The sequence below is a fragment of the Syngnathus typhle genome, linkage group LG9 (genome assembly GCF_033458585.1).
Source record: "Syngnathus typhle isolate RoL2023-S1 ecotype Sweden linkage group LG9, RoL_Styp_1.0, whole genome shotgun sequence".
In the NCBI taxonomy this organism is placed as follows: Eukaryota; Metazoa; Chordata; class Actinopteri; order Syngnathiformes; family Syngnathidae; genus Syngnathus; species Syngnathus typhle.
The window spans coordinates 93,955-121,099 of record NC_083746.1 but is presented as its reverse complement, the minus strand read 5'-3'; the positions used below and the strand labels follow the sequence as shown (position 1 = coordinate 121,099).

Below are 27,145 nucleotides of genomic sequence, written 5' to 3'. Positions count from 1 at the left end.
GAGCGACAGCGCAGCGTGATCGGATCCCTGTGCGATATCGCGTGTACCCGCTGCAGACTCGAATTTGAGACGAGCGCTTGGTGTTCCTTTTTCAGAGAAACCCACTGTCACCCTGCATGCCCGTGTGCAGTGCGGTTTGTGCGTGAAGAAAGGCGAAGAGATTCGCGTAGACGCAAACATCTCGGGTTCGCCTTACCCCAAGGTCACCTGGATGAGGAACAGTGAGGATGTCACCAAAGAGCCCGCCAAAAAGGTTGTCCCACAAGTTAAGAAGAAGACCAAAACCAAGGTGGGTTCCCTGACTGCAGCCAGCGTGTCTATGTTTGAAGTGAGGTCTGTCCCGTATTCAAGGTGGGTGTTCTACTTTCTCCCAGGTTTTTGAAGCCAAGGAAGAGTTTGTGACGCCGCTGCGAGAGCGCCTTGGTTTGGACCAGACAAAGAAGGGTCACTCCGCTTTGATGATCCGAGAGGCCATCAGAGCAGACCATGGCAACTTCACCATCCAGGTTGAGAATACTCACGGCGTTGCCACGGCCTCATGCGTCGTTAATGTCCTCGGTAAGTTTGACCTTAGATTTGTAAGCATGTCCCCCCCCCCCCAATAAAAAAACAAAAAAAGAAAAAGGTTTTGAGATAGTATTTACCACACAAAAAAGTCATTTTTGAATGTTTGGCTCTGATGAGGTTTTATGCTGCAGACAAACCCGGTCCACCTATCAACTTCACCTTCGATGACATCAGGAACACCTCCGTTGTGTGCAACTGGCAGCCTCCTGAGGATGACGGTGGCAGTGAAATCCTGAATTATATCCTGGAGAAAAAGGATAACAAGAAAGATGACATTGGCTGGATCACCATCACCTCAACCTTGAAGACTACCAGCTTCCCCGTCACCAAGCTAATTGAAGGGAAGGAGTACATCTTCAAAGTTAGCGCCGAGAACAAATTTGGATGCGGGCCACCTTTGGTGTCTGAACCGCAGGTTGCTAAGAACCTGTTTGGTAAGCGCTGTCAATATGACTTTGAAATGATAATCAAGGGTTTTTGACAGATATTTCTCATTCTTTATGTCTTCTCTAATGGCAAAAGGTTAGGGTTAGGGTGTGATTGATTTGACCTAACAGTTGACGAAACACAAGAAAGCTCAATCTCAAATCTTTTGAGAGTTACAATTAGGGATGCACATCACTCCAATAGGCAATTTGCTGGGTACCATACATGGGCTGCGAACTGATTCAGAACGCTTCAATTGTAAAATTGAACCATTTGATTCAGTTCAATTCAATGATATTAAGATTGGAATTGATAGGGCTCTTTTTGAGAGGTTGTCACGCCAGGGATTTACAGCCGTAACAAAGCGCTGTACAGAACATATGACATAAGATAACAATACGACAGAATACTATATCACATAAAACATTGGCAATATTGCAAACAGACAAACAAACAAACAAAACAACGCAGACCCGGCTGTAGCGTTGGGGGTGAGCTGCGGCTATCTGATGCTCTTCTGATCTAACTTTGGAACCACCGATTTTCCCGTCAGATCCTCCTGATGCACCCAACACCCCAAGAGTTCACGAGGTGACAGCAAGCTCCGCCCACATTACCTGGCACGAGCCAAAGGACAATGGTAGTCCCATTTTGGGCTACTGGATCGAGAGAAAAGAAGTGAACAGCAAACACTGGACTCGTGTTAACCGCACGCTCCTCAACTCTCTGGAAGTGAAAGCTAGCGGCCTGATGGAGGGACTCACCTACATCTTCAGGGTGTGTGCCGAGAACCTGGCCGGACCCGGACCTTTTAGTGAACCCACGGACCGCATCGTTGCTATGGACGCCATCCGTAAGTTATCCAACTGTGGAAGTAGCAGCCATTCCCAACTAAGTAGATTGTTCACCCCCTGTTTGTAAAATCCAAGCGTTGACATACGAGAAATTGTTGTTTTCCATGTTTCATGAGGAGTGATACGAGATCATAATTTTGTTTGATGCCGGCAGAACAAAATTGAAACGAGACCTCATTAGCATTCAAATAATATTCAAGACGTTTAGTGGATGTGCAGCATTATAATCGCAAAGACCTGCATGGTAACCGCTTACCTGTATTGGCCACTTCAGTGCCTCCAGGTCCTCCAACACCATGGATCGTAGACACCGGGAAAGACTGTGTCATTGTGGCCTGGAAGCCGCCTTTGTACAATGGAGGAGGGGACATCTTGGGCTATCACGTTGAGAAGGTTCTGCTGTTGCCTTGATTTCATGAAGCTGCTAAACAATAACAGCAAACTATTCTGGGTGATACCTGACGCGTGCCATTCCAGGCTAAATCGCTCTTCCTGTGTCATCAGGTGGTGGCTGGGGAGAAGAACTGGACTCGCAGCACAGAGTTCAGGTGCAAGGAGCTGACCTACACTGTCACAGGTCTGACCGAAGGGACCGATTACTACATTAGAGTGGTCGCAGTCAATGATGCGGGTCCTGGAGCCCCCGGAGTCACAGAACCCGTCACTGTCAAGGAGCCACAAGGTACAGTAGCAAGGCAGAGCTTAGGCCAAATTTTTGGTTGTCATCTTAAAAATACGCTTGTCCTTCCCTGCGGTCTTCAGAACCTCCCGCTGTTGACTTCGACATCTCCGTGAAGAACGGCATCATGATAAAGGCCGGCGAGTCACTGAAGCTTCCCGCAGTGGTGACTGGCCGCCCGCAGCCTGATGTCAAGTGGACCAAAGATGATGCTGAAATTGACAAAGAGAGAATGATTGTGGAGACCGAAGGCAAGAATAGCTGTCTGGTCATCAAGAAGACAGTAAGGGCGGATCATGGCAAGTACCAGATTTCGGGCACCAACAGCAGTGGTACGAATGCTGCCGAAACCAAAGTCGACGTCATGGGTCAGTGTCATTCATTTGACGAGAAATTTCTCCAAAATGATTATTTTCTATTTCTCTTTCCTTCGGCTATTCCATACTTTAAATCCCCGTCTTTTTTTGTTTTTATGATTTCGTGCAGATGTCCCAGGGCCTGTTGTCGACTTGAAGACTGTGACGGTGACCAAGAAAAACATCACTCTCACCTGGTCCGATCCAGTGGACAATGGCGGCAGCGACATCATTGGCTATGAGGTCCTGAGAAAGGATGCTAAGATGAAGCTCTTCCGCCAGCCCGTTGAGGTGGCGTCCTGCAAATACGACGTGCAGGGACTGCTGGCGGGCGAGGAATACGACTTTAGGGTCGTTGCCCGGAATAAGTATGGAGATGGCATTCCTGCAGACCTTGGGCCCATTCTAGCCGAGGATCCCAAAGGTGCTGCCAAATGTTCACGTTGAAGCACACTGAATGACTTGCAGGAGTCTTGAGTCTTGAAAGTCTTTCTCTAATGTTTCCCTACAGGTACACCGTCTGCTCCTGAGAAACTGCACTCCACAGACAGAAGCAAGAACACCATCACGCTGGCCTGGCAGCCACCACGCAGCGATGGCGGTAGCCCCATCATTGGCTACTACGTGGAGAAGATGAGATCGGACGACAACGAGTTCGAACCGGCCAACCGCAAGATCTTTACCAAGTGCACCGGTGTCATCGAGAACTTGTCAGAGAACCAGGAGTATGAATTCCGGGTCAAAGCTGTGAATGAGGTCGGCCACGGCCCGCCGTCCAAGCCCATCGCAGCCAAGATTCAGGATGATGAAAGTACGTCACCAAAGCAGCTATCGATTGTTTGGACACCTCCAACAAAATGTGCCACCTTTTGATTTTACAGTTGCACCACTTATTACAATTCTGAAGTACTTCAAGAGTAACGCAATCATTGTGAAGAAAGGCTCGGCCGTCGACATTCCAGCTGAGGTTAAGGGACTTCCCCTTCCGACAATCAAATGGATGAAAGACGACGAGGTGATGGACAAGTGTGAAAAAGAGATGACGATAGAAACTGAGGAGGTGAGCAGGCACTCTTTTGAAATGGAGTTCATTCTGTGCTTCTTTGTCTACACCTTCAATGATGTATTATTTTTCGTGGCCCTCACTGACACTGGATGTTGTTTGCCAATTCTTCAATTACCAGGTAAATCGCACAACGTTGAGGACAACCATTTCCATGCCGGAAACCATCAGGCAAGACAAAGGCAATTACAAACTTTTAGCCGAAAACAGCCACGGCAAAGCTCAGCTCGTCATCCGTGTGGAGATCCTCGGTACGGACACGTTCAGAGGCAGGCGGGGACTGTCGATGCAAAGCGTCACTCGTCTAACCGGAGGTCCTCTTGTTTGCAGACCGCCCTCTTCCCCCGAGGAACATTGTGGTCTCGGATATCAAGGCGGACTCCTGCTACCTGACCTGGGATGCCCCCGAAGACAACGGAGGCAGTGAGATCACCAACTATATCATCGAACGCAGAGATGCCAGCAAGAAGAAATCAGACTTTGAGGCCGTGACCTCAAACCTCATCGATCGTCGCTACGGGGTGAGTGCCGACACGTCCACACGTAGACCAGGTGCATTCACGTGACCTCTTCTGCTGTACGAACGCTCGTGGTCTGCCATTTGCCTACTCAGGTCTACAAACTGATAATGAATGGCCACTACCAATTCAGAATCAGGGCGGAAAACAAATACGGCGTCAGTGACGGCTGTGACTCCGAGAAGGTAGAACTGAAGGATCCGTTTGGACTCCCGGGACCGCCGCAAAACCCCAGGATCATTGCCGCCACATCCAACACAATGACTCTGGCCTGGGATCCTCCGCTCAACAACGGCGGCTCCACCATACAAGGCTACTGGCTGGAGAAGAGGGAACGTGGAGCTGTGTACTGGGGGCGCGTTAATCGCTGCCCAGTCACCAAACCAGCCGTGAAGGCCCTGCAGTACACTGTCCTCAAGCTCATCGAAGGAACCGAATACCAATTCAGGGTGGCAGCAAGCAATGCCGCAGGGATTGGGCCGCCCAGCGAGTCCACAGAGTGCCGCTTCGCCGTGGACCCATGCAGTGAGTCTTGACTTTTTGAGACCCTTTATTGTCCTAAAATCTGGGGTGCGCATTTTTTTTTTTTTTTTTTTTTTTTTTTTTTAAATCCGGATATCATACGGAGGCCGCCGTTACAGATGCGCTTTCTTCTCTGCTGTTCTCTTCAAACACACTCCATACGAACACAATGCTCTCGTATCAGACACTTGCTAGATTACTTGCTCGTTTGCTGTCACAATGTACCCTACACAAATCCGAAACATTTCTTCGCTATTGAGTATGCTAGCGCATGCGCAGTGATACTGAATAACATCCGGTTGTTCCCAAAGATGATCTTTTTTCTGAAATAATTTTACGTTCACGGACTTAAGTAGGAGTCAAAATTTGGGTGCGTATGATACATGGGTACTGGCTTTTTTCCAGCATCAACATGCCATTTTTAGGGTGCGTATTATACATGGGGGCGCATTATACATGGAAAAAAACGGTATTTTTAAGTGCTGCCAGTTTTGGCTTTTTTCCACAACACTGAAGTTGAGTTTGCGCCACACAATGAAATCTTGACCTTTTCCGGCCCTCAGACCCTCCTACTGCACCCGGATCCCCTGAAGTCAAAGACAAGACCAAGAATAGTGTCACACTCACCTGGAGTCCCCCAGACAGGGATGGTGGCAGCCCCGTCAAGGGTTACATTATTGAGGTTCACGAGGAAGGCTCCCATGATTGGAAAAGGGTGAATCCTGATGAAAAACTCCACCCATCCACTGTGATAACTGTTCCCAACCTAAAGGAGGGCAAGAAGTGTAAGTTCAGGATCTACGCTGTGAATGCTGCAGGCAGTTCGGAGCCTGCCAGGACTGCAGACGTCCTTGTTCAGGATATCCTTGGTAAGAACGCTGTGACTTGTTTGCCCAATTGTAGTAGCTTGTTTCAATCCTTCACCGCGTCTGTCCTCTAGTTGAGCCGACCGTGTCACTGGACGTGAGTGCCCACGACCTGCTGAACTGCAGGGCTGGAACCACAATCAGGATCCCTGCCAGCATCAGCGGGCGTCCAACGCCTAAGGTAACCTGGACCTTCGACGGAACGGCCGAGACCGAGACAAAAAAGCAACTCCACACACTCCCCGTCGGCTCAGAGGTAAAATGACATAGATGACGGTTTAGGCCGTACGACGTCCTCCCGAATACCACGTCAACAGCAAGAGGTACTTCTAGACTGAATTTGGACATTCCTGACTGTAGATTCACTCCACCGACACAACCTCCGTGGTCATCATTCCTGAATGCAAAATGAACCACGCTGGCCGCTACATCATCAATGCAGAGAGCCCAGCCGGACACAAAGTCGTCAAAGTGCGAGTCAACATCCTTGGTGTGTAATAGAAATTGCTCAACTCTAACTCACTTTTCACGACTAAAAGCAGAAAAGATCACAAAATGTCATTTTTTAACTGGACCGTAGATCTTCCAGGACCTCCTCGGGACCTGAAGGTGAGCGACGTGACCAGAGGTACTTGCCGACTCACCTGGAAACCTCCAGAGAATGATGGCGGAGAGAGGGTGAAGAGCTACTTCATTGAGAAGAAGACTGTGGTGGGAAAAGCCTGGACAAAGGTGAAGCGCATCTTTGCTGATAGTGCCTTGACATGTATTATTAACTAAAAGGCATGATAATGAATTGGCTGTTTTGTTGGACCCCTATGCAGAATATAACAAAGTCCTGAACAAACTATGACAAGTGTCCAGAAAACACCTGGATACAACCCAAACTGAGTGACTCAAATTTCTCTACCCTGATCTCATCAACTCAGGTGAATCCATCCTGTGCTGCGCAGTCACTCGTGGTTCCAGACCTGATTGAAGGTCAGGAATACCTGTTCCGCATCCGTGCCGAGAATCGATTCGGTTTTGGGCCCTACGTTGCAACCATCGAGGGGACCACAGCCAGAGATCCTATACGTACGTCCGTGCTCTGTTTGAGCCTCCGCTATATTCTGGGGACTTGTGACTGAGTTTCCTCTGTGCATTTCCTGTGCTTTCAGATCCCCCAGATCCCCCAACCAGGCTTAAAATTGAAAGTGTGAGGAAGGGAACAGTGAGCCTCACATGGAAGTCTCCCAAAAACGATGGTGGATCACCTGTAACTCACTATAGTGTCGACCTACTCTGCTGGGATGCCAGTGGGACTCAGAAAGAGTCTTGGAGGAGGTAAACCGTCTTAGAAGACAAGACAAGCTGTTTGTTGGCTATGCAGCAGTTTCAAATTTCACTACTGACTGCAGGTGTAACAGGAGGGACATTGATATCACAACCTTTAAGGTGGAGGACCTGACAGAGGGTGATGAGTACGAGTTCAGAGTGATTGCTTATAACCAGGCTGGACCGAGCCGACCATCTTCTACTGCCGGGCCCATTCTCATTCGGGACCAGACCTGTAAGTACAGTAAATAAGGAACAGTTCATTTTCATGTCCAGTCAACCACGAAGTTTACAAATATACAAATTCTGCGGTGAACATTCTGTGACATCACACTGAACCTCCAGGCGCTCCATCCATTGAACTAAAGGAGTTCATGGAGGCCGAGCAAGGCAGTGACATCGAGATTGTGGCCAGGATATGCGGCTGCCCGTTCCCCACGCTCACTTGGTACAAGGCCCCACCTCACAAGTCAGACAGCAAGGCAGAGGTCTGCTACGATGAGCACATCAACAAGATGGTGTCCGACGACAGCTGCACACTGTTGATACAGCAGGGCAAACGTCCTGACACCGGCCTTTACACACTCGTGGCCTCCAACAGCCTCGGCAAAGCCTCTAAAGAGATGAGGCTCAACGTGCTTGGTAAGTACCATCAGTGTCCACGTGGTTTTTCAAACACGATTTGAGATGACATTTTTGATTACATCTGGTCAACCCTGAACACCTTTCGTAGCCCGGTTTTGTAACCCCGTCGTCATACGCCGCATTATTAAATGTTGTTGTTGCACCAGGTCGTCCCGGTCCTCCCTCTGCTCCCATTAAGTTTGAGGAGGTTGGGGCTGAGAGAATTACTCTCTCCTGGCTGCCACCAAGTGATGACGGGGGGTCCAAAGTCACCAATTATGTCATCTGGAGGCGGGTGGCCAACAGAAATACCTGGGTCCCTGTCACCAGCGAACCCAAAGAACGCATCTGGACAGTGGAGAACCTGATGGAGGGCCACGAGTATGTTTTCCGCATTATGGCCCAGAACAAGTATGGTGTCGGCGAACCGCTAGACAGTGATCCCGAAGTCGCCAGAAACCTCTATAGTAAGTCCACTTGAGCTCACGTGGGCTACACTTCCACGCTCCTGCATCCAAATGAAAAATGGTCCTTCCGTTCTGCAGCTGTGCCCGGACAATGCGAAAAGCCAACAGTGTCCGGCATCACCCTGGACTCCATGACCGTGACTTGGGAGGAGCCCGAAGACGACGGCGGCACGCCAATCACCGGTTACTGGTTGGAGCGCAAGGAGACCACCGGGAAACGCTGGGCACGTGTCACCCGTGACCCTATCAGACCCATGGGCTTGGGTGAATCATGTACAGTGAACGGACTCATTGAGGGTTCCGAGTACATCTTCAGAGTTACGGCTATCAATGCTGCGGGACCTGGACTCCCCAGCGTTCCGACTGATCCCAACTTTGCCAGAGACCCCATCTGTAAGCGTTCACCACACTCTGGGTCATCCGATAAACCTAGAAGTAGCTCTGTCTTTAAATGAACAATGCTCTCTCTTTCTCCAGCCCCGCCCTCTCCTCCAACACCAAAGGTTTCAGATTGGACAAGGTCAACCGTGGATCTGGAGTGGATCCCCCCGCTGAAAGACGGAGGCTCCAAAATTCTCGGCTACTGGGTGGAGTACAAGGAGGAAGGCACAGAGGCTTGGGTCAAGGTGACAAAAAGCTTGGTCCGACAAAATGGAAATCGACCAGTTTAGACTGATTTTAGCAGCTCTCCCAATCTGCTGGAAGAACGCGCTGAGAGATGAGATTTTCAAATGATATGATCATGATGATGTTTGATTTCCTCTTGCTCTACCCGCAACAAATGGTGGGCACATTTGTTTTGTGTTCCAGGCCAAAGACACAGAAATCCGTGGCACCCGTTTTGTGATTGCTGGTCTGAAGAGTGGCGGTCAGTTCAGGTTCAGAGTCACGGCCTTCAACCTCGCTGGTGTTAGTGAACCAGGTGAAGTTCTTGAGGTGCTGGAGCTCAGCGACAGAAACGGTAAGCGTGCCGTAAAGAGCAAAAAACACACTAATTTCCGACAATCTTCATCTATCAGCTTAATGAAACTTTTGTCTTCAGTTGCCCCTGAGGTTGATTTGGATGCCTCGGTCAAGGAGAGGTTGGTGGTCCACGCCGGTGGGGTGATCCGGATCATCTGTTACGTGTCTGGTCAGCCATCACCAGAAGTCACCTGGAGCAGGGATGGAATGGCTCTACCCCCTGAGGCCAAGGTGGAGACAACAGCCATCAGCTCATCTTTGGTCATCAAAGGGTGTACCAGAAGGCATCTCGGCATCTACACACTGACTGCAAAGAATGCCGCAGGGGAGAAGACGAAGAACGTCACAGTGGAAGTGCTGGGTGAGTCATTCTGCACAATGCATATAAGATGTTCTGGTCCTCGGAAACTGACTGCAAACTTTGGGTTTATTGCAATTCCCACAAACCTTTTGCATTTTCCACCAGACGTTCCTGGGCCCGTAGGCATCCCTATGATTGCAGAGAACTTGAGCAATGATTCCTGCAAGATCAACTGGTACTTCCCAGAGAACGACGGCGGTTCTCCCATCAGTAATTACGTGATCGAGAAGCGTGAAGCCGAGAGAAAAGCCTGGACGTCGCTCTCGTTCACCGCCAGCAGACAGAATGCCGTGGCTACCGGCCTCACCTCGGGCCAAGCGTATTTCTTCAGAGTTGCCGCCGAGAACGCCATTGGCATCGGACCCTTCATGGAGACGGCGGCCGAGCTCATCGTCAAGGAACCATTGAGTGAGTGAATACCAAGTTTCCATGCAAACCTTTTGCGTCATCATGTTTTCAATCAAATCCATTGTAATGTCGATGTCATTCAAAGTCAAAGCCCTCTTAAGAGCCCTAAGAACACAAATGAACATTTCTTTCTTGTCTCCGCACGTTCAGGTGTGCCTGACCGACCCGAGGAGCTCGAGGTGACCAAGGTCACCAAAGATTTGATCAGTATCACATGGAGAGCCCCTAAGTTTGACGGTGGCTCAGAGATCGTCATGTATGTCTTGGAGGCTCGTTTGATTGGGAAAGAAAAGTTCACTCGATTGACCAAGGAAAAGCTGATGGAAAGGAAGTACACTTTTGACGGATTGAAGGAGGGCGACACCTATGAGTTCCGAGTTAGCGCTGTCAATGAAGTCGGGCAGGGTAAACCCTCATTTTGCTCCAAACCAGTCACCTGTAGGAATGAACTCGGTAAGCGACCTATCTCAAACCAGTTCTGGTGTGCCGGAGTTCTAAGAACTCACCGACGACTTTTGCGTGACCTGCTCCAGAGCCACCGACTATCGAGTTGGACTTCCGCGACAAACTCATCGTCCGTGTCGGCGAGAGCTTCCTGCTGCAGGGTCGCTACACCGGCAAGCCTTCTCCATCCATCGTGTGGTACCGAGACGACGAAGAGCTGAAGGCCGATAAGCACGTCATGTTCAAGAATACGCTGACCACAATGTCGCTGGGTGTGATGAAGGCACAGCGCCACCACAGCGGTCGATACGTGGTGGCGGTGGAGAACAGCACCGGGTCCAGAAAGGGAGTCTGCAACGTCACAGTTGTCGGTATGAGCTTGAAACTCATTCTGACCTTCCTTCATATGTACAACTTGCAAAGGCGTAGTGGCTGGGCCGATATACTGTTCTGTACCGTTCCGTTATCTCATTTCTGGTACATTACGGTAATTGTCGTGAAAGAACACTCAAGTTTCTGTCATCTACGCAGACCGTCCATCGCCTCCCGTGGGTCCAGTTGTCTTTGAGGAGGTGCACCGTGACTACATGGTAATCTCTTGGAAACCTCCTCTGGACAGCGGCGGCGTAGAGATTTCCAACTACATCATTGAGAAAAGGGACGCAAACAGAGAAATGTGGACCACTGTCACTTCAGCAAACACCAAGACCACATGCAAGGTTGGCGCATGTGCATTAGCCATCAAATGTGTGGTTTCAGAATGCGGATGCTAGGAAATCATTTCAGAAATATGTTTTCATAATGTGGATGCTAGGAAAACATTTGTTTGATCCTTTCAGATCCCCAAACTGACAGAGGGAAGAGAGTACATCATGAGAATCTGTGCTGAGAACATGTATGGTATCAGTGACCCACTGGACTCTGAGGAGATGAGAGCAAAAGACCTCTTCAGTGAGTATTTTGTCTTCAGTGAGTATTTTGGCGCCACTCTGGAGCCAGGTTTGGAGGTGGGACCTGCCCGAAGGGGAGCATCTAGCGGCTGGGCGGTAGTTAAACGGTAGCCTTTGAGGCCACCGAGCGATATCAACTTTGAAATGACCAATGTTTCACCACATTTTGCTGTGGCTTTTCTGCAGGAGTTCCAGAGGCCCCTGAGATTCCGACCGTCAGGGAGGTGTACGCTACCAACGCACTGGTGCTCTGGAACCGGCCCCGTGATGGAGGAAAGCCCATCACCAACTATATACTGGAGAAGAAGGAGCCCACTGCCAAGAGGTGGTCAAGAGCAACAAGAGAACCCTTGTACCCTGCTACTCAGTATCGAGTCCAGGACCTGGTGGAGGGGTGTGAATATGAATTCCGTGTGATGGCTGAAAATGAGCTCGGAACCGGAGACCCGAGTGAACCCTCAAAGCCCATTCTTGCCAAAGATCCCATCGGTTCGTGTGACTAAAGCCGCAAACAGACCTGCCTCATTGTACCGCAATGACGTAAGCTAGAATCATACGTGTTGTCCATTCTCTACAGTGCGCCCTAGTCCTCCAGTGACCCCCGAGGCCTACGACAAGACAAAAGAATCTGTGAGTCTCAAATGGCAGAAGCCGCGCCATGACGGAAAAGGACGGATATTTGGCTACCTGGTCGAGTACCAGAAGCCAGGTTCCATTGAGTGGATTCAGGCTAATGAACATCCAGAGCAGTGCCCTGACCTGCACTATGTAGTCACAGGGCTGAGTGATGGCCAAGAGTACGCCTTCCGGATCTACACTGTCAATGCCGCCGGCAAATCTGACCCAGCCTATGTCAAACAGACTGTCAAGGTTCATGACAGACTGGGTATGATTATCTTTCTCTTTTTGTCTTCTTTTTATATGTCTGTGTTCGACATGTCTCTCTGTTTTCCATACCACATATCCTGAGAGCCAATAGGCTGAACACTGTCTTGCCTCCCTCTGCAGAGGCACCAGAGTTGCTGCTGGATGCTAACATGGTGCGTGACCATCTGGCCATGCTGGGCACAGACATCACCTTGAGTGCAACGATCAAGGGTGTGCCCACGCCCACTGTTACCTGGAAGAAAAACGATGGCCAAATGCCAGCTCATATCACTGTCGCTGTCACGTCCGCCGGTAGCAAAATCCTCATCCCCAAGTGCGTCCGTCCCGACTCCGGCAACTACTCTCTCACGGCGGAAAATGCTGCCGGAAAGAAAACGGCCATGGTTGCTGTTCTGGTTCTGAGTGAGTCAATACCATCAATATTTGTGATTTATATACTCTTTCCATTCTTTTTTTCTAATCCTATGCTAGAGCAACATCTCTTCAGCTCAAATTCCATCCCTTGTTTTCCCTTCAGACAAACCATCACCGCCGAGAGACCTGGCGGTCTCCGAGGTGACCAGCGAGTCCGCTTACTTGACGTGGAAAGCTCCTGAGGACAACGGCGGTGCTGTTGTCTCCCATTACGTCGTGGAAAAGAAGGATGTCGCCGCTGAGCAGTGGGTCCCGGTCTCCGCGTCCAACAAGAAGCGCAGTTTGATGGCCATGTATCTGATGGAAGGAATCCAGTACCTGTTCAGAGTGGCAGCCGAAAACCAGTTTGGCAGGAGTGATTATGTGATCACAAAAACTCCCATCAAGGCTGTTGATCCACTCTGTGAGTGCAACGCTGTCTGTTTTCTGTTTCAGTCCTGTCCTGAATCCTGAATGTGATTTGCTCCTAACTCAGTTTACTCATCTCTGGAAATTCACTCTGATGCCTGTGTTTAGAGAGGCAGAGTGTGCGCCACCGTCATTCAGCACTGGCGCGCGGTGTCCCATGTCGAAGTGCCAGCACTACATTTTTGGTGCACTCTGAATAACCGAATGTCAAATCTGAGCAACGCCGAGTTTCCAAACACTCGGAGCGAACCGGCGCGCGGAGGCCCGCAAATTTCTGAACGCGCCTCAACCCGTGCGTCTTAGTGAGAGGACAGTAGATAAGCATTTGAATTTGAAATACAAGGAACAAAAGCCTGAACATGAATTATATTCAGACCCACTATGACACTTAAACTTTCTTTTCATCTGAGCTTTAATGAGACACTCGAGGTGTGTACGCCGGTCTGGTAAATAAATGATGAAGTACTTCCACGTACCCCGTGCAATGCGATCACGTACCCCTAGGGCCCCAAAGCATCGGCGTTAAAGTTCTTTGACTGTCCCAGGTCTTTTTTTTTTTTTTTTAAATCACTTCACTCTAGCAGTGGCTCATTTGAAACTCACCCACAACTTGCTACGCAAAGCAAAAAGATTGACCAAGCGACAGCTTGCAACATGAAAAGCTTAAATTGTGCCACTAAGTCAAGGTAGCACTGTGTCATGTATACCATTTCTAACTTCCAGACCAACAAACTACAAATCTGTCTCCATTATTTAGATTCACCTGGCCCCCCAAAGTACCTACACCACACTGATGCAGACAAGACAGAGGTGTGGTTAGAGTGGGAGTGGCCCGATCGCAACGGGGGAAGTGAAATCACAGGCTTCATCGTTGAGTACCAGGAAGAGACTCAACCAGATTGGGTTTCCTATAAGACCGTCAGCAGTAACCATGCGCATGTCAGCGGTCTCGGGGAAGGCAAGACCTACCGCTTCCGGGTCATGGCTCAGAACGCTATTGGCATGAGTCGTCCTGACACCAGTGTTCCCGTCACCTGTCAGGAAAAGACACGTAAGACGTCTCTGTTTTGGACTGAAGAACAGCTGCAGTGTTTCATTCCGTTGAAATTCCTCACACGACTGCTTTTACTTTGTCTTTCAGTACCCCCCGCCATTGAAGTCGATGTGAAGCTTATCGAGGGTATTGTTGTGAAGGTAGGCAGCACTATTGTACTGCCTGCCAAGATGAAGGGGATCCCCATCCCCACTGCCAAGTGGATGACAGATGGCCAGGAAATTACATCAGAAGGTCACTATAAGATAGAATCCACTGGATCCACCTCCACTCTCACCATACCAGAATGCAAGAGAGGAGACACGGGCGAGTACATCCTCACTGTGTCCAACCCTGCAGGCAGCAAGACTGTCGCTCTGCACGTCACTGTGCTTGATCTTCCAGGGGCACCCGTCGGACCAATCAACATCTTAGAAGTAACCCCTGATCATATGATGATACAATGGAGGCCACCCAAGGATGACGGTGGTACCCCCATCACCAACTATGTTGTTGAAAAGAAGGATGTGAAGAAATCTTGGGAGCCTTGGTCGGTTGTAAGTTCGAGCGGTATCGGTACCAAAGCTAAGGTGTCACGCCTGGAGAAGGGTCGTGAGTACGTGGTTCGTATCCGTGCCGAGAACAAGATCGGAATTGGTGCCGGACTTGAGAGTCCCCCGACCATTGCCAAGCGCATGTTCAACCCTCCCGGTCCACCGGGCCTCCCGGTGTGCTCTGATATCACAGAGAATGCTGTGACAGTGGAATGGTCCCTGCCTGACCACGACGGAGGTAGTCCTATCAGTGGCTACGTGATTGAACGCCGAGAGATGACAGGGAAGTGGATTCGTGTCAATAAAACTCCCGTGCTGGATCTCAGATACAGGGTTTCTGGCCTACTTGAAGGCAACAGCTATGAATTCAGAGTATTTGCTGAAAACATTGCCGGTGTCAGTGAGCCATCGCTCACCTCTGATCCCATCAAGGCGACCCGGCCCATCACCAAGCCGGGACCTCCTGGAAATCCTAAACTAAAGGACTGGAGCAAGTTGTATGCGGATATCTGCTGGACCAAACCCACAAGAGATGGTGGCAGCCCTATCCTGGGCTATGTTGTAGAGATTCAAAAGTCAGGATCTGCTCAGTGGGACAGGGTTAACAAGGAACTCGTCAAGATGTGTGCCTACAGAGTACCAGGTTTCATTGAAGGTATGGAGTACAGGGTCCGAATCAGAGCCACAAACAAGGTCGGAGAGAGCGAACCCCGGGAACTGAGCGAGACCATCTTGGCGAAGGACATTCTCGTTCCTCCAGAGGTTGTTGTTGACGTATCGTGCCGTGACTCTCTGAGTGTAAGGGCAGGACAGATCATCAGTTTGATGGCCAGAGTTAAGGGCAGACCTGACCCAGAGATCGCCTGGACCAAGGACGCCAGAGCCTTGTCTCGAGACAAACGCACGATGCTGAACAACAACTATCCTCTGTGTGAATTGGTCATTAATGATGCCGTCAGGTCCGATTATGGTAAATACGCCGTTGTTGCCAAAAACAGCAGCGGACAGGCACAAGCCACCATTATTGTCAATGTCCTGGACACACCTGGAGCTTGCCAAAATATAAAGGTGGCTTATGTGACCAAGAACTCTTGCATGGTGTCTTGGGAGAATCCAGAGGACAATGGAGGCACAGAGATCACCCAGTACATAATTGAGAGCCGACAACCGAGCCAGAGGGGGTGGACGGTAATTTCCAATGACTGTACAAAGCGTCTGATGAAGGCCCCTCTCTCGGAGGGCTGCGAGTACTTTTTCCGCGTTAGTGCCGAAAACAAGATCGGTGTTGGACCGCCCACAGAGACCAAGACGGCCGTTTTGGCGATTGACCCCATTGAGAAACCTGGTGAACCGATCGACTTCCATATAGCGGAGATTGGAAAGACCTTCTGCTTCCTCAAATGGAAGAAGCCCGACTACGACGGCGGTAGTCGTAACCTGGGTTACCACGTGGAGAAGAAGCCAAAGGAGGCTGAAGAGTGGGAGAGACTTCATAAAGGTGCAATTAAAGAGACTCACTTTATGGCTGACAGGTGCATTGAAAACCAGGTCTACCAGTTCAGAGTTCAGACGAAAAATGACGGCGGTGAAAGCAAATGGGTGACCACAGCAGAAGTCGTCATCAAGGAGCAGCTTGTAGAGCCAGAGATCAAAATCAAACTGGATGGAAACCTCGTGGTAAAGGCAGGGGACTCAATTCCCATCGAGGCAATGGTCAAAGGCAAACCCCAACCTGATGTCAAATGGACAAAGGATGATGGCACCGGGGAGCTCAAAAAGGGCTCCAGGCTTCAGATCGAAACCGGTGTTGACTTCTCAAAGCTGCTTCTGACTACAGCTCGGCGTACAGACAGTGGCAAATATGTCGTCACTGCAGCCAACAGGGCAGGAACATGCTCCGCGCATGCCAAGGTCAATGTATTGGACAGACCCGGCCCGGTCAGTGACCTTAAGGTGTCAGGCGTTAACACTGACAGGTGCCATTTGGCATGGAACATTCCAGAGGACGACGGAGGCTGCGAGATCTATAACTACATCATAGAGAAATGTGACACCAAGAGGGGTGTCTGGTCCGTTCATTCAAATGCCGTCATCACCAACAAGGCCAACGTGACTCGTCTCGTTGAGGGAAATGAATATATCTTTAGAGTTCGTGCAGAGAATAAAATGGGTCCTGGCCCTGCTGTGGAGAGCGAGGCCATTGTCGCCGGCACCAAGTTTAGTGTTCCAGGAGCACCTGAGGCACCGGAGGTCACCAGAATTTCCAAGGAGGAGATGACAGTGCAGTGGTCAGAGCCTGACACAGATGGAGGGAAGCCAGTCACTGGTTACATGTTGGAAAAGAAGGAGGAGCATGCTGTAAGGTGGTCCACCATTAACAAGGAGGCAATCCCAACGACGTGCTTCACCGTAACAGGATTGCTGCCCCTGCACGAATACCAATACAGAGTGAAAGCTGTCAATGAAATTGGAGTCGGCAGTGCAAGCAAACCCTCGCGTGCCATCTTGGCAAAGGATGCAATCGGTATGGCGTGGCTGGTTTTCTTTTAGCCACCTGTTAGTGTTGGTTCTGCGTGACTTCAACGTGTGTGTGTTTTCTTACAGAGCCTCCTGCACCACCCACCAACTTGAAGGTCTTGGACAGCACCAAGTCCACTGTAACTCTAGGATGGACCAAGCCTGTGTCCGATGGTGGAGCGCCCATCATTGGCTACGTTGTTGAGATGAGGGTGAAGGGAAGTCCCAAGAAAGGAGATGATAGTTGGAAACGCTGCAACGTGGCTGCTCAGCTTGTCTTTTGTGAGTTCACAGTCACGAGTCTTGACGAGAAACTTCTGTATGACTTCAGAGTGTCAGCTCAGAACCAGGTGGGCATGAGTCTGCCTTGTGACCTGGGAACAGCTGTGAATCCCAAGGAGATACTTGGTAAGGGTTGCTTTGGCTACCTCCTGACTTAGATGACTGTAATCATAAATGGACATATCTATAAATCCACGTTTTGCTTTTAACAGAGGCACCAGAAATCGACTTAGATGCCAACTTAAGACAGGGACTAACAGTGAGAGCTGGGTGTCCCATCAGACTGTGCGCGACCATCAGAGGAAGACCTCCTCCCAAAGTCACTTGGAGGCGGATGGGCATTGATAATGTAGTCAGGAAGGGTCACGTCGACATCATCGACACGATGACCTTCTTGGTCATTCCGGATAGCACGCGGGATGACTCTGGCAAATACTGTTTGACTGTGCAGAGTCAAGCTGGAGAAAAAGCTGTGTTCGTCAGCGTCAAGGTCCTCGGTACGTCCTGCCTTTTCCCGTCACTACTCTGTGATTGTTTTGCTAGAGTTAAAAAGCACCGACCCCCTCCCTACACCCAACAGACACCCCAGGACCTGTGATGAGTCTGGAGGGCTCTGACATCAGACAGACATCAGCAATGCTGTCGTGGAACCCTCCAGAGATCGACGGCGGCAGTGAGATCACTCACTATATCGTCGAGAAGCGTGAAATTGATCGCAAGACGTGGGCGACAGTCAAGGCCGAAGTGGAGAAAGACAAGGTTCCCTTTAAGGTCAGCAGTCTCGTGCCAGGCACAGAGTACTACTTCAGAGTGACTGCTGTCAACGAGTATGGTTCAGGAGTTCCCCGGGTGTCACCCACTTCCTACTTAGCCTCGGATCCTGTCAGTAAGTATGACTTCTTGATCACGCAATGACAAACGGGCACTCAGTCACTGCCATGTTTTGTGTCTTGCTCCATTTTCATTTGTCACGATAGAGAACCTGAATGTTTTTATTATTTCAGACAAACCTGATCCGTGTGAGAAGATTGAAATTCTTGAGATCACAAAGAACAGTGCCACAATTGGCTGGGTGAAGCCCGCAAGGGATGGCGGGGCAAAGATTGATGGTTACGTGATTGAGTATATCGAAGTCAAACCTCCTCCACAACCCCCAGCACCAGTGGAGGTATATGATTTTGTCGCTTTTTCACTTTCTGTTAGCCACCGGCAATTAGCTTTATTAAAATTGTGTTAAGATCTTCCCAAATTGATTTGTGAAACAAAGGTTTGTGTGCCAAATGACATTCATGCTATGCACCTCAAATATATGCAGACCCCAGAACAAGGGACTTCAGTAATGAAAGTGGAGGCCAAGGAGCCTGAGAAGGAGGTGTGGAATGCCTATACCACTGTGAAGGGACTGAGCATCAGCATCAGTGGTCTGAAAGAGGGCAAGAGGTACAAGTTCAGAGTGGCCGCCAAGAACATCATGGGTTTGAGCTTATTCACAGAGACCAGGGAGCCAACTGAGATCAAGGAACAAATGTGTAAGTTGAAGTCGATACGATAAATTATTGAAAATGAGCTCGCACCTGCCCCGAAAATTATTCTTCATATCTATCCCCCCACAGTGGAGCCAAAGATTGTCATGCCAGACATTGTCAGTGAAAGAGCTGGAGCCAAACTCCGAGTTGAAGCTGTCATTTCTGGAAAACCTTCTCCAACCTGCAAGTGGATTTGTGGCGACGTGCCACTGGTCTCCTCAAGCCGTCTGGCCATGCACCATTCTGGCAATTTGTGTGTCTTGATTATAAAGGATGTCTCAAGGACAGACAGCGGAGACTACAGCCTTGTGGCTGAAAACAGCTCTGCAAAGACGGTCCAGTCTCTCAATATTATCATCAGAGGTCTGTTTCCTTGCTTTAGTTATTCTGTATGGGGGCTTTGTAAATTGTGTATGGAATGGCTTGACACACATTTTATCTATGTATGTGTTGTAGATATTCCTGGACCTCCTGCGGGTCCCGTGGAGATCAGTGACATTGACTCGGATGCCTGCTCTCTGTCTTGGAGCCAACCGCTGGAGGACGGCGGCAGCAAAATCACAAATTACGTGGTGGAGAAATGCGATGTCAGTCGAGGTGACTGGGTTAACGCTGTGTCCTCCGGCCAGAAGACAAGCTGTAGGCTGGGCAAACTCGTTCCCGGGAAAGTGTACATGTTCCGCATCCGGGCTGAGAACCGCTACGGCGTGTCGGACCCTATGCAATCTGATAGGATGATTGCCAAGTTTCCTTTTGGTAGGTTTCATTCCTTCATTCATAAAAGAATATTTTTCTCATGAACGAAGTTCATCAAGCATCTCGATGATTATCTGTAAGCTACACTTATAATATATAATATAATATAATATAATATAATATAATATAATATAATATAATATAATATAATATAATATAATATAATATAATATAATATAATATAATATAATATAATATAATATAATATAATATAATATAATATAATATAATATAATATAATATAATATAATATAATATATCGCTCACTCACTCCAGTTGGCAGGCCCACAGCTCGGGAAAAACCTCACACGGCCATTGAATGTAAAAGTCATCCATTTGACAGAAATAATGTTCTGTTTGATTTTCTTCTTCCTCACCAGATGTTCCCAGTGAACCTCTTAAGTGTCACATAAACAAGACTAACAAGGACTGCATGTTTGTGGCCTGGGATAAGCCTGAGAGTGACGGTGGCAGCCCCATCACAGGTTACTACATTGAGCGTAAAGAAAGGAACAGCCTTCTCTGGGTGAAAGCCAATGACACTGTCGTACGCACCACCGAGTACCCCTGTGCCGGCCTGATTGAGGGCCTCGAGTATACCTTTAGGGTCTCAGCCATCAATCGTGCTGGTCAGGGCAAGCCAAGCACAAAGACTGATTTTGTAACTGCCAGAACACCCATTGGTGAGTTCAGCACACCACACCTGCAAAAGAGCATTTTGACCAAATTCTCTTTCTCACGTAAGTCGCTGTGTTGCAGACACCCCTGGGAAACCAGAAGTTGTGGACATGACCAAGAACTCGGTAACGCTCGTTTGGGGCCGGCCCAAGAACGACGGTGGCAGCAAGATCATCGGCTACTATGTCGAGGCCATGCGTGTGCCTGGAGACGCATGGGTGCGTTGCAACACTGTTTGCCAGAATGTCCCCAGGGAGGAGTACACTGCGACTGGCCTGGAGCGAGACGTACAGTACCAGTTCAGAGTCATTGCCAAAACAGCCGTCAACATTAGCAAACCCTCAGAGCCCACAGACCCGATACTGGTCTGTGCTGAGAACGGTGAGAGGGACACGCCCAAGTGACCTTTTATTGTCCAGCTAACTTTGAGACGGGTGATAAACTTTGGTCATGTCATTTACCACAGTGCCTCCGAGGGTAGAACTTAATCCCAGGATGCAGAAAGGCTTGAAGGTGAAGGCCGGGGCCTCGGTTCTCCTTGAGGCTGAGGTGTTTGGTAAACCGATGCCCAAAGTCACATGGAAGAGAGGCGATGATAGTCTGAGGTCAAGTCAAGGGCAAGTCATCACCCAACAGAGAAACCATTTCCAAATGGAGATGCTCTCAGTCACCAGGGAGGACACTGGGGTCTACACCATTCTTGCAGAGAATGCCAGTGGCTCCAAGACCGCTGACATCCATGTTACCGTTTTGGGTGAATACTTTTGGAACTGGTCCAATATGTGTGTTTGCTTCAATGACTGATGTCCAGTGATGCATTTGAAATCTGTGTCTTGCGCAGATGTGCCTGGTCCACCCGCCAGTTCCAAATACATTGAAGTGTTTGCTAATAGCATAAAATTGTCCTGGGAGCCGCCGCTGAAGGATGGTGGAGCCCCGGTTACCAATTATATTTTGGACAAGCGTGAGACCAGCCGGGCAACTTGGGCTCTGGTCACCTCAAAGATCAAGGGTGAAGATCTTGAACTAAATGTGCAGAGGCTGATCGAGGGTCATGAATACCAGTTCCGAATCCGTGCTGAGAACACGTGGGGAGTTGGAGACAGTCTCATAACTGCCCCTATCATTGCCAAGAACCCATTCAGTGAGTTCCATCTTGGCTTACCTCAAGTACAATATAGTTCAGTATGTCCATATTGTTTTTGTTTTTTTTTTAAAGATATTCCCATTTTTAACCTGTCATTTGAATGCTTCAACTAAAAGTGCTGATGTATGTGTGTACCAGCTGTTCCTGGACAGTGTGAGGCCCCAGTGATTACCAACGTCACCAAGGATGCAATGACAGTGAGCTGGAAGGAGCCAACCGATGACGGAAAGTCCGCCATTCTGGGTTACATGCTCGAGAAGAAGGAAACCAAAGAGATGAACTGGACCAAGATGAACAGGAAACCCTTAATGGAACGGACTTTAGATGCCACAAGCCTTAGCGAGGGAGTGGAATATGAATTCAGAGTCATTGCTGTTAATTTGGCAGGACTTGGAAAACCCAGTGAGCCCTCAGATGCTGCCACTGCACAAAATCCCATCAGTAAGTTTCATAACCTCCAAAAGTTTCTTTTGTTTATGCGTACTTGTTTCTAACTCGGAACAAAATGCTTTTCCGCAGCTCCCCCGGGCCCTGTACTCGACCCACGTGTGAGTGACACCACCTACAGCACCCTAAGCCTCAGCTGGAAGGCTCCGGCCAACAATGGTGGAAGTCAGATCTTGGGATATCTGGTGGAGTGCAAGAGGACAGATACGGCAGATTGGATCCGATGCAATGTTCCCAAGAACTTGCAGGACACCAACTACACCATACAAAACCTTATGCACAAGGCTGAGTACCAGTGTCGTGTCACCGCTGCCAATAAGGTCGGCTTCGGTGAACCGGTTGAAGTGCCTGGCAAGCACATCGCAAAGGACATCATAGGTAGGTTTTGCTTTACACAATTTATAGGTGAATAAGTGACATGCAAGATAATCCTACCAAGGGACACGGTAAATGTAGATTGAGCCGTTTTTTTTTTTTTAGATGCCTATCATGAGTTAGTATTTCCGGACCCGTAGTCAGATTCAAGTTGCATGACTATTCTTGACATTGTCACATGTAAAAATGCAAAGCTTAGATTTTCCATCAATGATGGGGAGACAATCGGAATGATGTTGCACGGCCCCAAGCACAGTCCGGCGGGCCCTGGGTTGTTGTGAAGCCTTTTCACTTAGTGTGATAGTCTTAACAATTAATGTCATAATCGTTGATATAAAACAAATTCTTCTAAAAAGGGATGAGCAAGAGGAGATGAGTAGAATGTATCATCTGTGGAAGGAGAGCAGTAGGGAGCTGAAATATTATTGTAATAAGACATTCTGGGATGTGTCTGAGTCTGGGATGAGCCCTTGTTGACTAATAATCAATTCCCCACAATCAGAAAGGGTGAAGGCTAAAAATATTGTTCCTAACTTGCAACAAAGGTAAAACCGGTGAGGTGATCATTGTTATGTTGAGACGGTGCTTGCAGCCGCCAAATCGTAGTCGTTTCATTTAGGTAATTTCAAAATCAGGTCATCGGTCAAGAAGCTCAATTGGATTTCATAGCAAGTAATCCGTAAAGTAACTAGTTTACCCTTTCAGGGAGGCAGCCCTGATTTTAACATTCGATCAATTCAAACAAATGATGTCATGGCTTTTGGAAGTCAGCGGGAATTGCGTTTGATGATCTTCTAGTACCCCCGGAGGCGGAGCTGAGTGCTGAGTTGAAGGAGGGCCTGGAACTGCGAGCTGGCGCCACCATGAAGCTTCATGCCACAATCAAGGGTCACCCCGTGCCCAAGGTCATATGGGCCAAGATGAACACCAACATCAAGGATCGCCAAGGCATTGTCATCAAGTCCACAAAAAGTGACACCACTGTGGTGGTGGAGAATGTCAACAGATATGATGCAGGCAAATACATTCTCAACCTGGAGAGTGTGGCCGGTATGAAGATGTACACCGTCATCGTCAAGGTGCTCGGTAAGAAATCTGCTTCTTCTTGTTCTCAACCGATCTTGAATCACCAGTAAAAGATACAAAAGAAAAAAACGTACGTTTGGAGTATACCCTCACTTTCTTACTTTCTTCCGTTTCTTTTTTTTTTTTTTTTTTTAAGACACTCCTGGGCCACCAATTAACCTGGTGGTAAAAGAGACCACAAAGGACAGTGCCTCCATCTACTGGGATGCTCCTCTTCTAGACGGGGGCTATGAAGTCACCCACTATATTGTGGAAAAGCGAGACACTGAGAGGAAGGCCTGGTCTACGGTCTCCAACAATTGTACCAAGACAACTTTGAAGGTGTCAGACTTGAATGCCGGACGCTACTACTATTTCCGAGTGTCAGCCGTCAATCTGCTCGGCGCCGGAGAGTGCTGCGAGACCCCCGACTCGGTCAGAGCATCTGGTGGGTGTGATGAGAACCATTTCAGCTACATTTATTCTCTTAAATTTCACTGTCCTTTGGTCACCGGTCCTTTTCTACTCATGCAGAGGAGCCTGGTCCTGTCATTGACTTCAAGACCTTGCTGGTTACCAAGGACTCTTGTACGCTCAGCTGGAGGAAACCTCTGACTGATGGCGGCAGCCGCATTATCTGCTATGTGCTCGGGGTTCTCAATGGCGACGACAAGTACAAGGAGTTGATGAGGTCTAAGAACATGCAGTACAGCGCCAAGGATCTGGTCGAAGGCAAAGAGTACAAGTACAGCGTCAAAGCTGTGAATGACACTGGGGAGAGTGCCACCAAGGAGCTGACAGTAGTTGCCAAGGACCAACTCAGTAAGGACAAATGGTCACATTTGTACCGTAGTTCTCGTGTCACCGCGACGGCTTTCCGCTATTTGTGTATGGAAATATGTCTCGAACTTTTCTTGAAAAGTATCGTGGCCCTTCTTTCCACAGTTCATCCTACTTGCGACTTGAGGGAACTTCCCGACATGTGTTACGTGGCCAAAGAGGGCAGCACGGTGCGTCTGAAGATTCCAATCATGGGCAAACCAACGCCCAAGGTGTCATGGAAGAAGGGGGAGGATGAAGACTTGACAGACACGGGACGTGTTTGTGCAGAATCTTCGAGCGTCAACACCACTCTCCTGATAAGGGATTGCCGAAGAAGTGACGCCTCAAAATACACAATCACCCTGAGGAATAGCGCTGGCAGCAAAGAGTCTAGCATTTTCATCAGGTGCTAAACCGATGCCTGGAGAGATGAATGCATTGTCATGCCTGCGCTGTTCATATGCAATGAACGCTGGACTTTTTTTTCCAGGGTGGTGGGAAAGCCTGGCATCCCCGTAGGACCCATCAAATTCAAGGATATAACTGCAGACGGAGCCACACTGAAGTGGGTGGCGCCAAAAGACGATGGGGGCTCAGACATCACAAATTACATTCTAGAGAAGAGAGACTCGGTCACCAATATGTGGGTGACTGTCTCTTCTCTGGTGGAAAAGAGCACCATGAGGGTGACTGGTCTCCATGAGGGCACGGAATATATTTTCAGAGTGTGTGCTGAAAACAAGTATGGCGTTGGAGAGGGGCTTAAGTCGGAACCTGTGATTGCAAAACATCCATTCAGTGAGTGTCTGCAACTTCTGCTCTTTTTGCCGAAATGCAGCTTTCTCCCGGTACAAAACATCTGTGCTTTTCCCCAGACGTTCCCGACGCTCCTCCTCCACCTCAGGTCATGAGTATGCGCCATGACTCTGCTTACCTTGCCTGGTCTGACCCCAGGAAGACTGGAGGATCTCCCATCACAGGTATGGCTGTGCGTGAGTTCATGACACGCTGCGCACTGTGCGTATACATACAAACGCAGTGGGGTACTTGAGCTCCTTTGCAAATGACGTCGTGGGGGTTGTTTTTCCTACATTCGTAAACTTATGAAGACTCTCTCACCACGCTCTCCCTTTCCACAACAAATGCAGGGTATCACGCCGAGTTCAAGGAGAGGAATAGTATGTTGTGGAAGAGGGCAAGCCCAACGGCCTTGAGAATGAAGGAGCACAAGGTGACCGGGCTGACCGAAGGCCTCGAGTACGAGTTCAGGGTAATGGCCATTAACTTGGCTGGCATTGGCAGACCGAGTCCTCCCACTGATCCACGAGTTGCCCTTGATCCAATTGGTAAGTGTGAAACTGGTGAGGATCAATGACACTTAGCATTGGCAATGTTGGTTTTGCTGCACAAATGCTGTTTGTGTTCAGATGCTCCAGGCAAACCAGACGTAATCAGCGTCACCAGGAGCACCGTGACTCTTCGGTGGGCTGAGCCACAGTTTGATGGCGGCCATAGGCTGACGGGTTACATTGTGGAGAGACGTGATCTCCCCTCTAAGATCTGGGTGAAGGCCAACAGCGTGAACGTTGCAGAGCCCGCATACACGGTCACTGATCTCCAGGAGGGCTGCAAATATGAGTTCAGAATACGAGCAAAGAACGCAGCCGGTGCCCTGAGTCCGCCGTCCGAACAGACGGATACTATTATCTGCGTGGATGAATACGGTGATTTGGTTTGATTTACTTGTCACACGTGCTTCCTGGGTCAAAATGGTGTGATTTGTAATCCACTCTCTTTTCTCTATCCAAAAGCTTCACCAACCATTACCATCGATGCACAGGTGATGGAGGCCGGTGTGACCGTCAGAGCTGGGGAAACCATTGTGGTCACCGCCACGAGTATTCTCGGCAAGCCCGCTCCGACCTCTTGCTGGTCGAAAGGAGGAAAGTACCTGAAGCCCTCAGACATAGTCAATATTGAGACCACCGCATCCTCCTCCACCCTGTCAATAAAATACGCCACAAGGAAGGACTCCGGGGACTACATCATCACTGCAAGCAATCCCTTTGGGGTGAAGGAGGAAACGGTTAAGGTTAAGGTTCTGGATGTTCCAGCTGCTCCCGGTCCCATCGAATGCAGCAGTGTCTCGTCCGAGAAGGTCATCTTGACGTGGACAGCGTCTCCAGAAGACGGAGGGTCTCCTATCAAGTACTACACACTAGAGAAGAGGGAAACCAGTCGCCTTCTCTGGACAGTTCTGGAAGAGAAGGTCGTCGACTGTCATTATGTGGCCACCAAACTCATCCAGGACAATGAGTATATCTTTAGAGTTTCTGCTGTGAACCAGTACGGCAGCAGTGAGCCAGCTCACTCTCAGCCTGTCAAGATGGTCGATAGATTTGGTATGTGTCGGCTCGACCTCCTGAAAACTTGTATTCTATCTATTTAGTTAGTGCGGCAGCACATGTCGTTGTTGTGTTTTTTAATCCATGTGAACCCTCTGTTTTTAGGTCCTCCTGGTCCACCATCAAAACCAGAAGTTGACAAAGTGGATGGGCACTCAGCGACAGTGACGTGGAGAAGACCCACTGAAGACGGTGGAAGCGATATCATCGGCTACTGTGTCGAGAAGAAGGAGAAAAGGGCCATGAGGTGGATCAGGGCCTCTAAAAAATCTGTCGTTGACCTCAGCTATGAGGTCACTGGACTGACCGAAGGCTTACAGTACGAGTTCCGTGTTGTTGCTGAGAACAAAGCTGGCTTTGGAGAGCCAAGTGAACCATCAATGCCAGTCACAACAGTCATTGCTACCTGTGAGTAAGAACAATTGCAAACACACAAAAGTGCC

The 27,145-nt window shown here is 49.1% G+C and overlaps 1 protein-coding gene across 2 annotated transcripts in view; it reads left to right on the top strand.

Moving 5' to 3' along the window:
* The window catches only part of LOC133159652 (titin-like), a 115,439-nt gene that overhangs the window by 46,298 nt on the left and 41,996 nt on the right, over window positions 1-27,145 (top strand). For both annotated transcript variants that reach the window (XM_061286868.1, XM_061286867.1), the window contains 60 exons: window positions 96-289; window positions 375-558; window positions 699-1,001; window positions 1,547-1,846; window positions 2,122-2,240; window positions 2,352-2,529; window positions 2,610-2,894; window positions 3,013-3,306; window positions 3,394-3,693; window positions 3,764-3,942; window positions 4,067-4,196; window positions 4,276-4,466; window positions 4,559-4,988; window positions 5,549-5,854; window positions 5,926-6,107; window positions 6,212-6,341; window positions 6,432-6,583; window positions 6,781-6,928; window positions 7,012-7,177; window positions 7,252-7,403; window positions 7,514-7,810; window positions 7,960-8,259; window positions 8,338-8,652; window positions 8,737-8,885; window positions 9,070-9,220; window positions 9,302-9,583; window positions 9,689-9,991; window positions 10,142-10,444; window positions 10,525-10,806; window positions 10,967-11,154; window positions 11,275-11,386; window positions 11,572-11,874; window positions 11,963-12,271; window positions 12,394-12,675; window positions 12,791-13,090; window positions 13,853-14,146; window positions 14,237-17,206; window positions 17,287-17,607; window positions 17,694-17,978; window positions 18,062-18,367; window positions 18,486-18,649; window positions 18,797-19,010; window positions 19,095-19,370; window positions 19,464-19,763; window positions 20,144-20,446; window positions 20,523-20,822; window positions 20,908-21,195; window positions 21,283-21,585; window positions 21,727-22,029; window positions 22,108-22,413; window positions 23,209-23,496; window positions 23,633-23,923; window positions 24,010-24,297; window positions 24,421-24,703; window positions 24,788-25,095; window positions 25,173-25,277; window positions 25,446-25,643; window positions 25,725-26,021; window positions 26,109-26,699; window positions 26,808-27,110. In XM_061286868.1, the coding sequence (XP_061142852.1) occupies window positions 96-289; window positions 375-558; window positions 699-1,001; window positions 1,547-1,846; window positions 2,122-2,240; window positions 2,352-2,529; window positions 2,610-2,894; window positions 3,013-3,306; window positions 3,394-3,693; window positions 3,764-3,942; window positions 4,067-4,196; window positions 4,276-4,466; window positions 4,559-4,988; window positions 5,549-5,854; window positions 5,926-6,107; window positions 6,212-6,341; window positions 6,432-6,583; window positions 6,781-6,928; window positions 7,012-7,177; window positions 7,252-7,403; window positions 7,514-7,810; window positions 7,960-8,259; window positions 8,338-8,652; window positions 8,737-8,885; window positions 9,070-9,220; window positions 9,302-9,583; window positions 9,689-9,991; window positions 10,142-10,444; window positions 10,525-10,806; window positions 10,967-11,154; window positions 11,275-11,386; window positions 11,572-11,874; window positions 11,963-12,271; window positions 12,394-12,675; window positions 12,791-13,090; window positions 13,853-14,146; window positions 14,237-17,206; window positions 17,287-17,607; window positions 17,694-17,978; window positions 18,062-18,367; window positions 18,486-18,649; window positions 18,797-19,010; window positions 19,095-19,370; window positions 19,464-19,763; window positions 20,144-20,446; window positions 20,523-20,822; window positions 20,908-21,195; window positions 21,283-21,585; window positions 21,727-22,029; window positions 22,108-22,413; window positions 23,209-23,496; window positions 23,633-23,923; window positions 24,010-24,297; window positions 24,421-24,703; window positions 24,788-25,095; window positions 25,173-25,277; window positions 25,446-25,643; window positions 25,725-26,021; window positions 26,109-26,699; window positions 26,808-27,110 (18,084 nt within the window). The remainder of the gene's footprint in view (window positions 1-95; window positions 290-374; window positions 559-698; window positions 1,002-1,546; window positions 1,847-2,121; window positions 2,241-2,351; window positions 2,530-2,609; window positions 2,895-3,012; window positions 3,307-3,393; window positions 3,694-3,763; window positions 3,943-4,066; window positions 4,197-4,275; window positions 4,467-4,558; window positions 4,989-5,548; window positions 5,855-5,925; window positions 6,108-6,211; window positions 6,342-6,431; window positions 6,584-6,780; window positions 6,929-7,011; window positions 7,178-7,251; window positions 7,404-7,513; window positions 7,811-7,959; window positions 8,260-8,337; window positions 8,653-8,736; window positions 8,886-9,069; window positions 9,221-9,301; window positions 9,584-9,688; window positions 9,992-10,141; window positions 10,445-10,524; window positions 10,807-10,966; window positions 11,155-11,274; window positions 11,387-11,571; window positions 11,875-11,962; window positions 12,272-12,393; window positions 12,676-12,790; window positions 13,091-13,852; window positions 14,147-14,236; window positions 17,207-17,286; window positions 17,608-17,693; window positions 17,979-18,061; window positions 18,368-18,485; window positions 18,650-18,796; window positions 19,011-19,094; window positions 19,371-19,463; window positions 19,764-20,143; window positions 20,447-20,522; window positions 20,823-20,907; window positions 21,196-21,282; window positions 21,586-21,726; window positions 22,030-22,107; window positions 22,414-23,208; window positions 23,497-23,632; window positions 23,924-24,009; window positions 24,298-24,420; window positions 24,704-24,787; window positions 25,096-25,172; window positions 25,278-25,445; window positions 25,644-25,724; window positions 26,022-26,108; window positions 26,700-26,807; window positions 27,111-27,145) is intronic.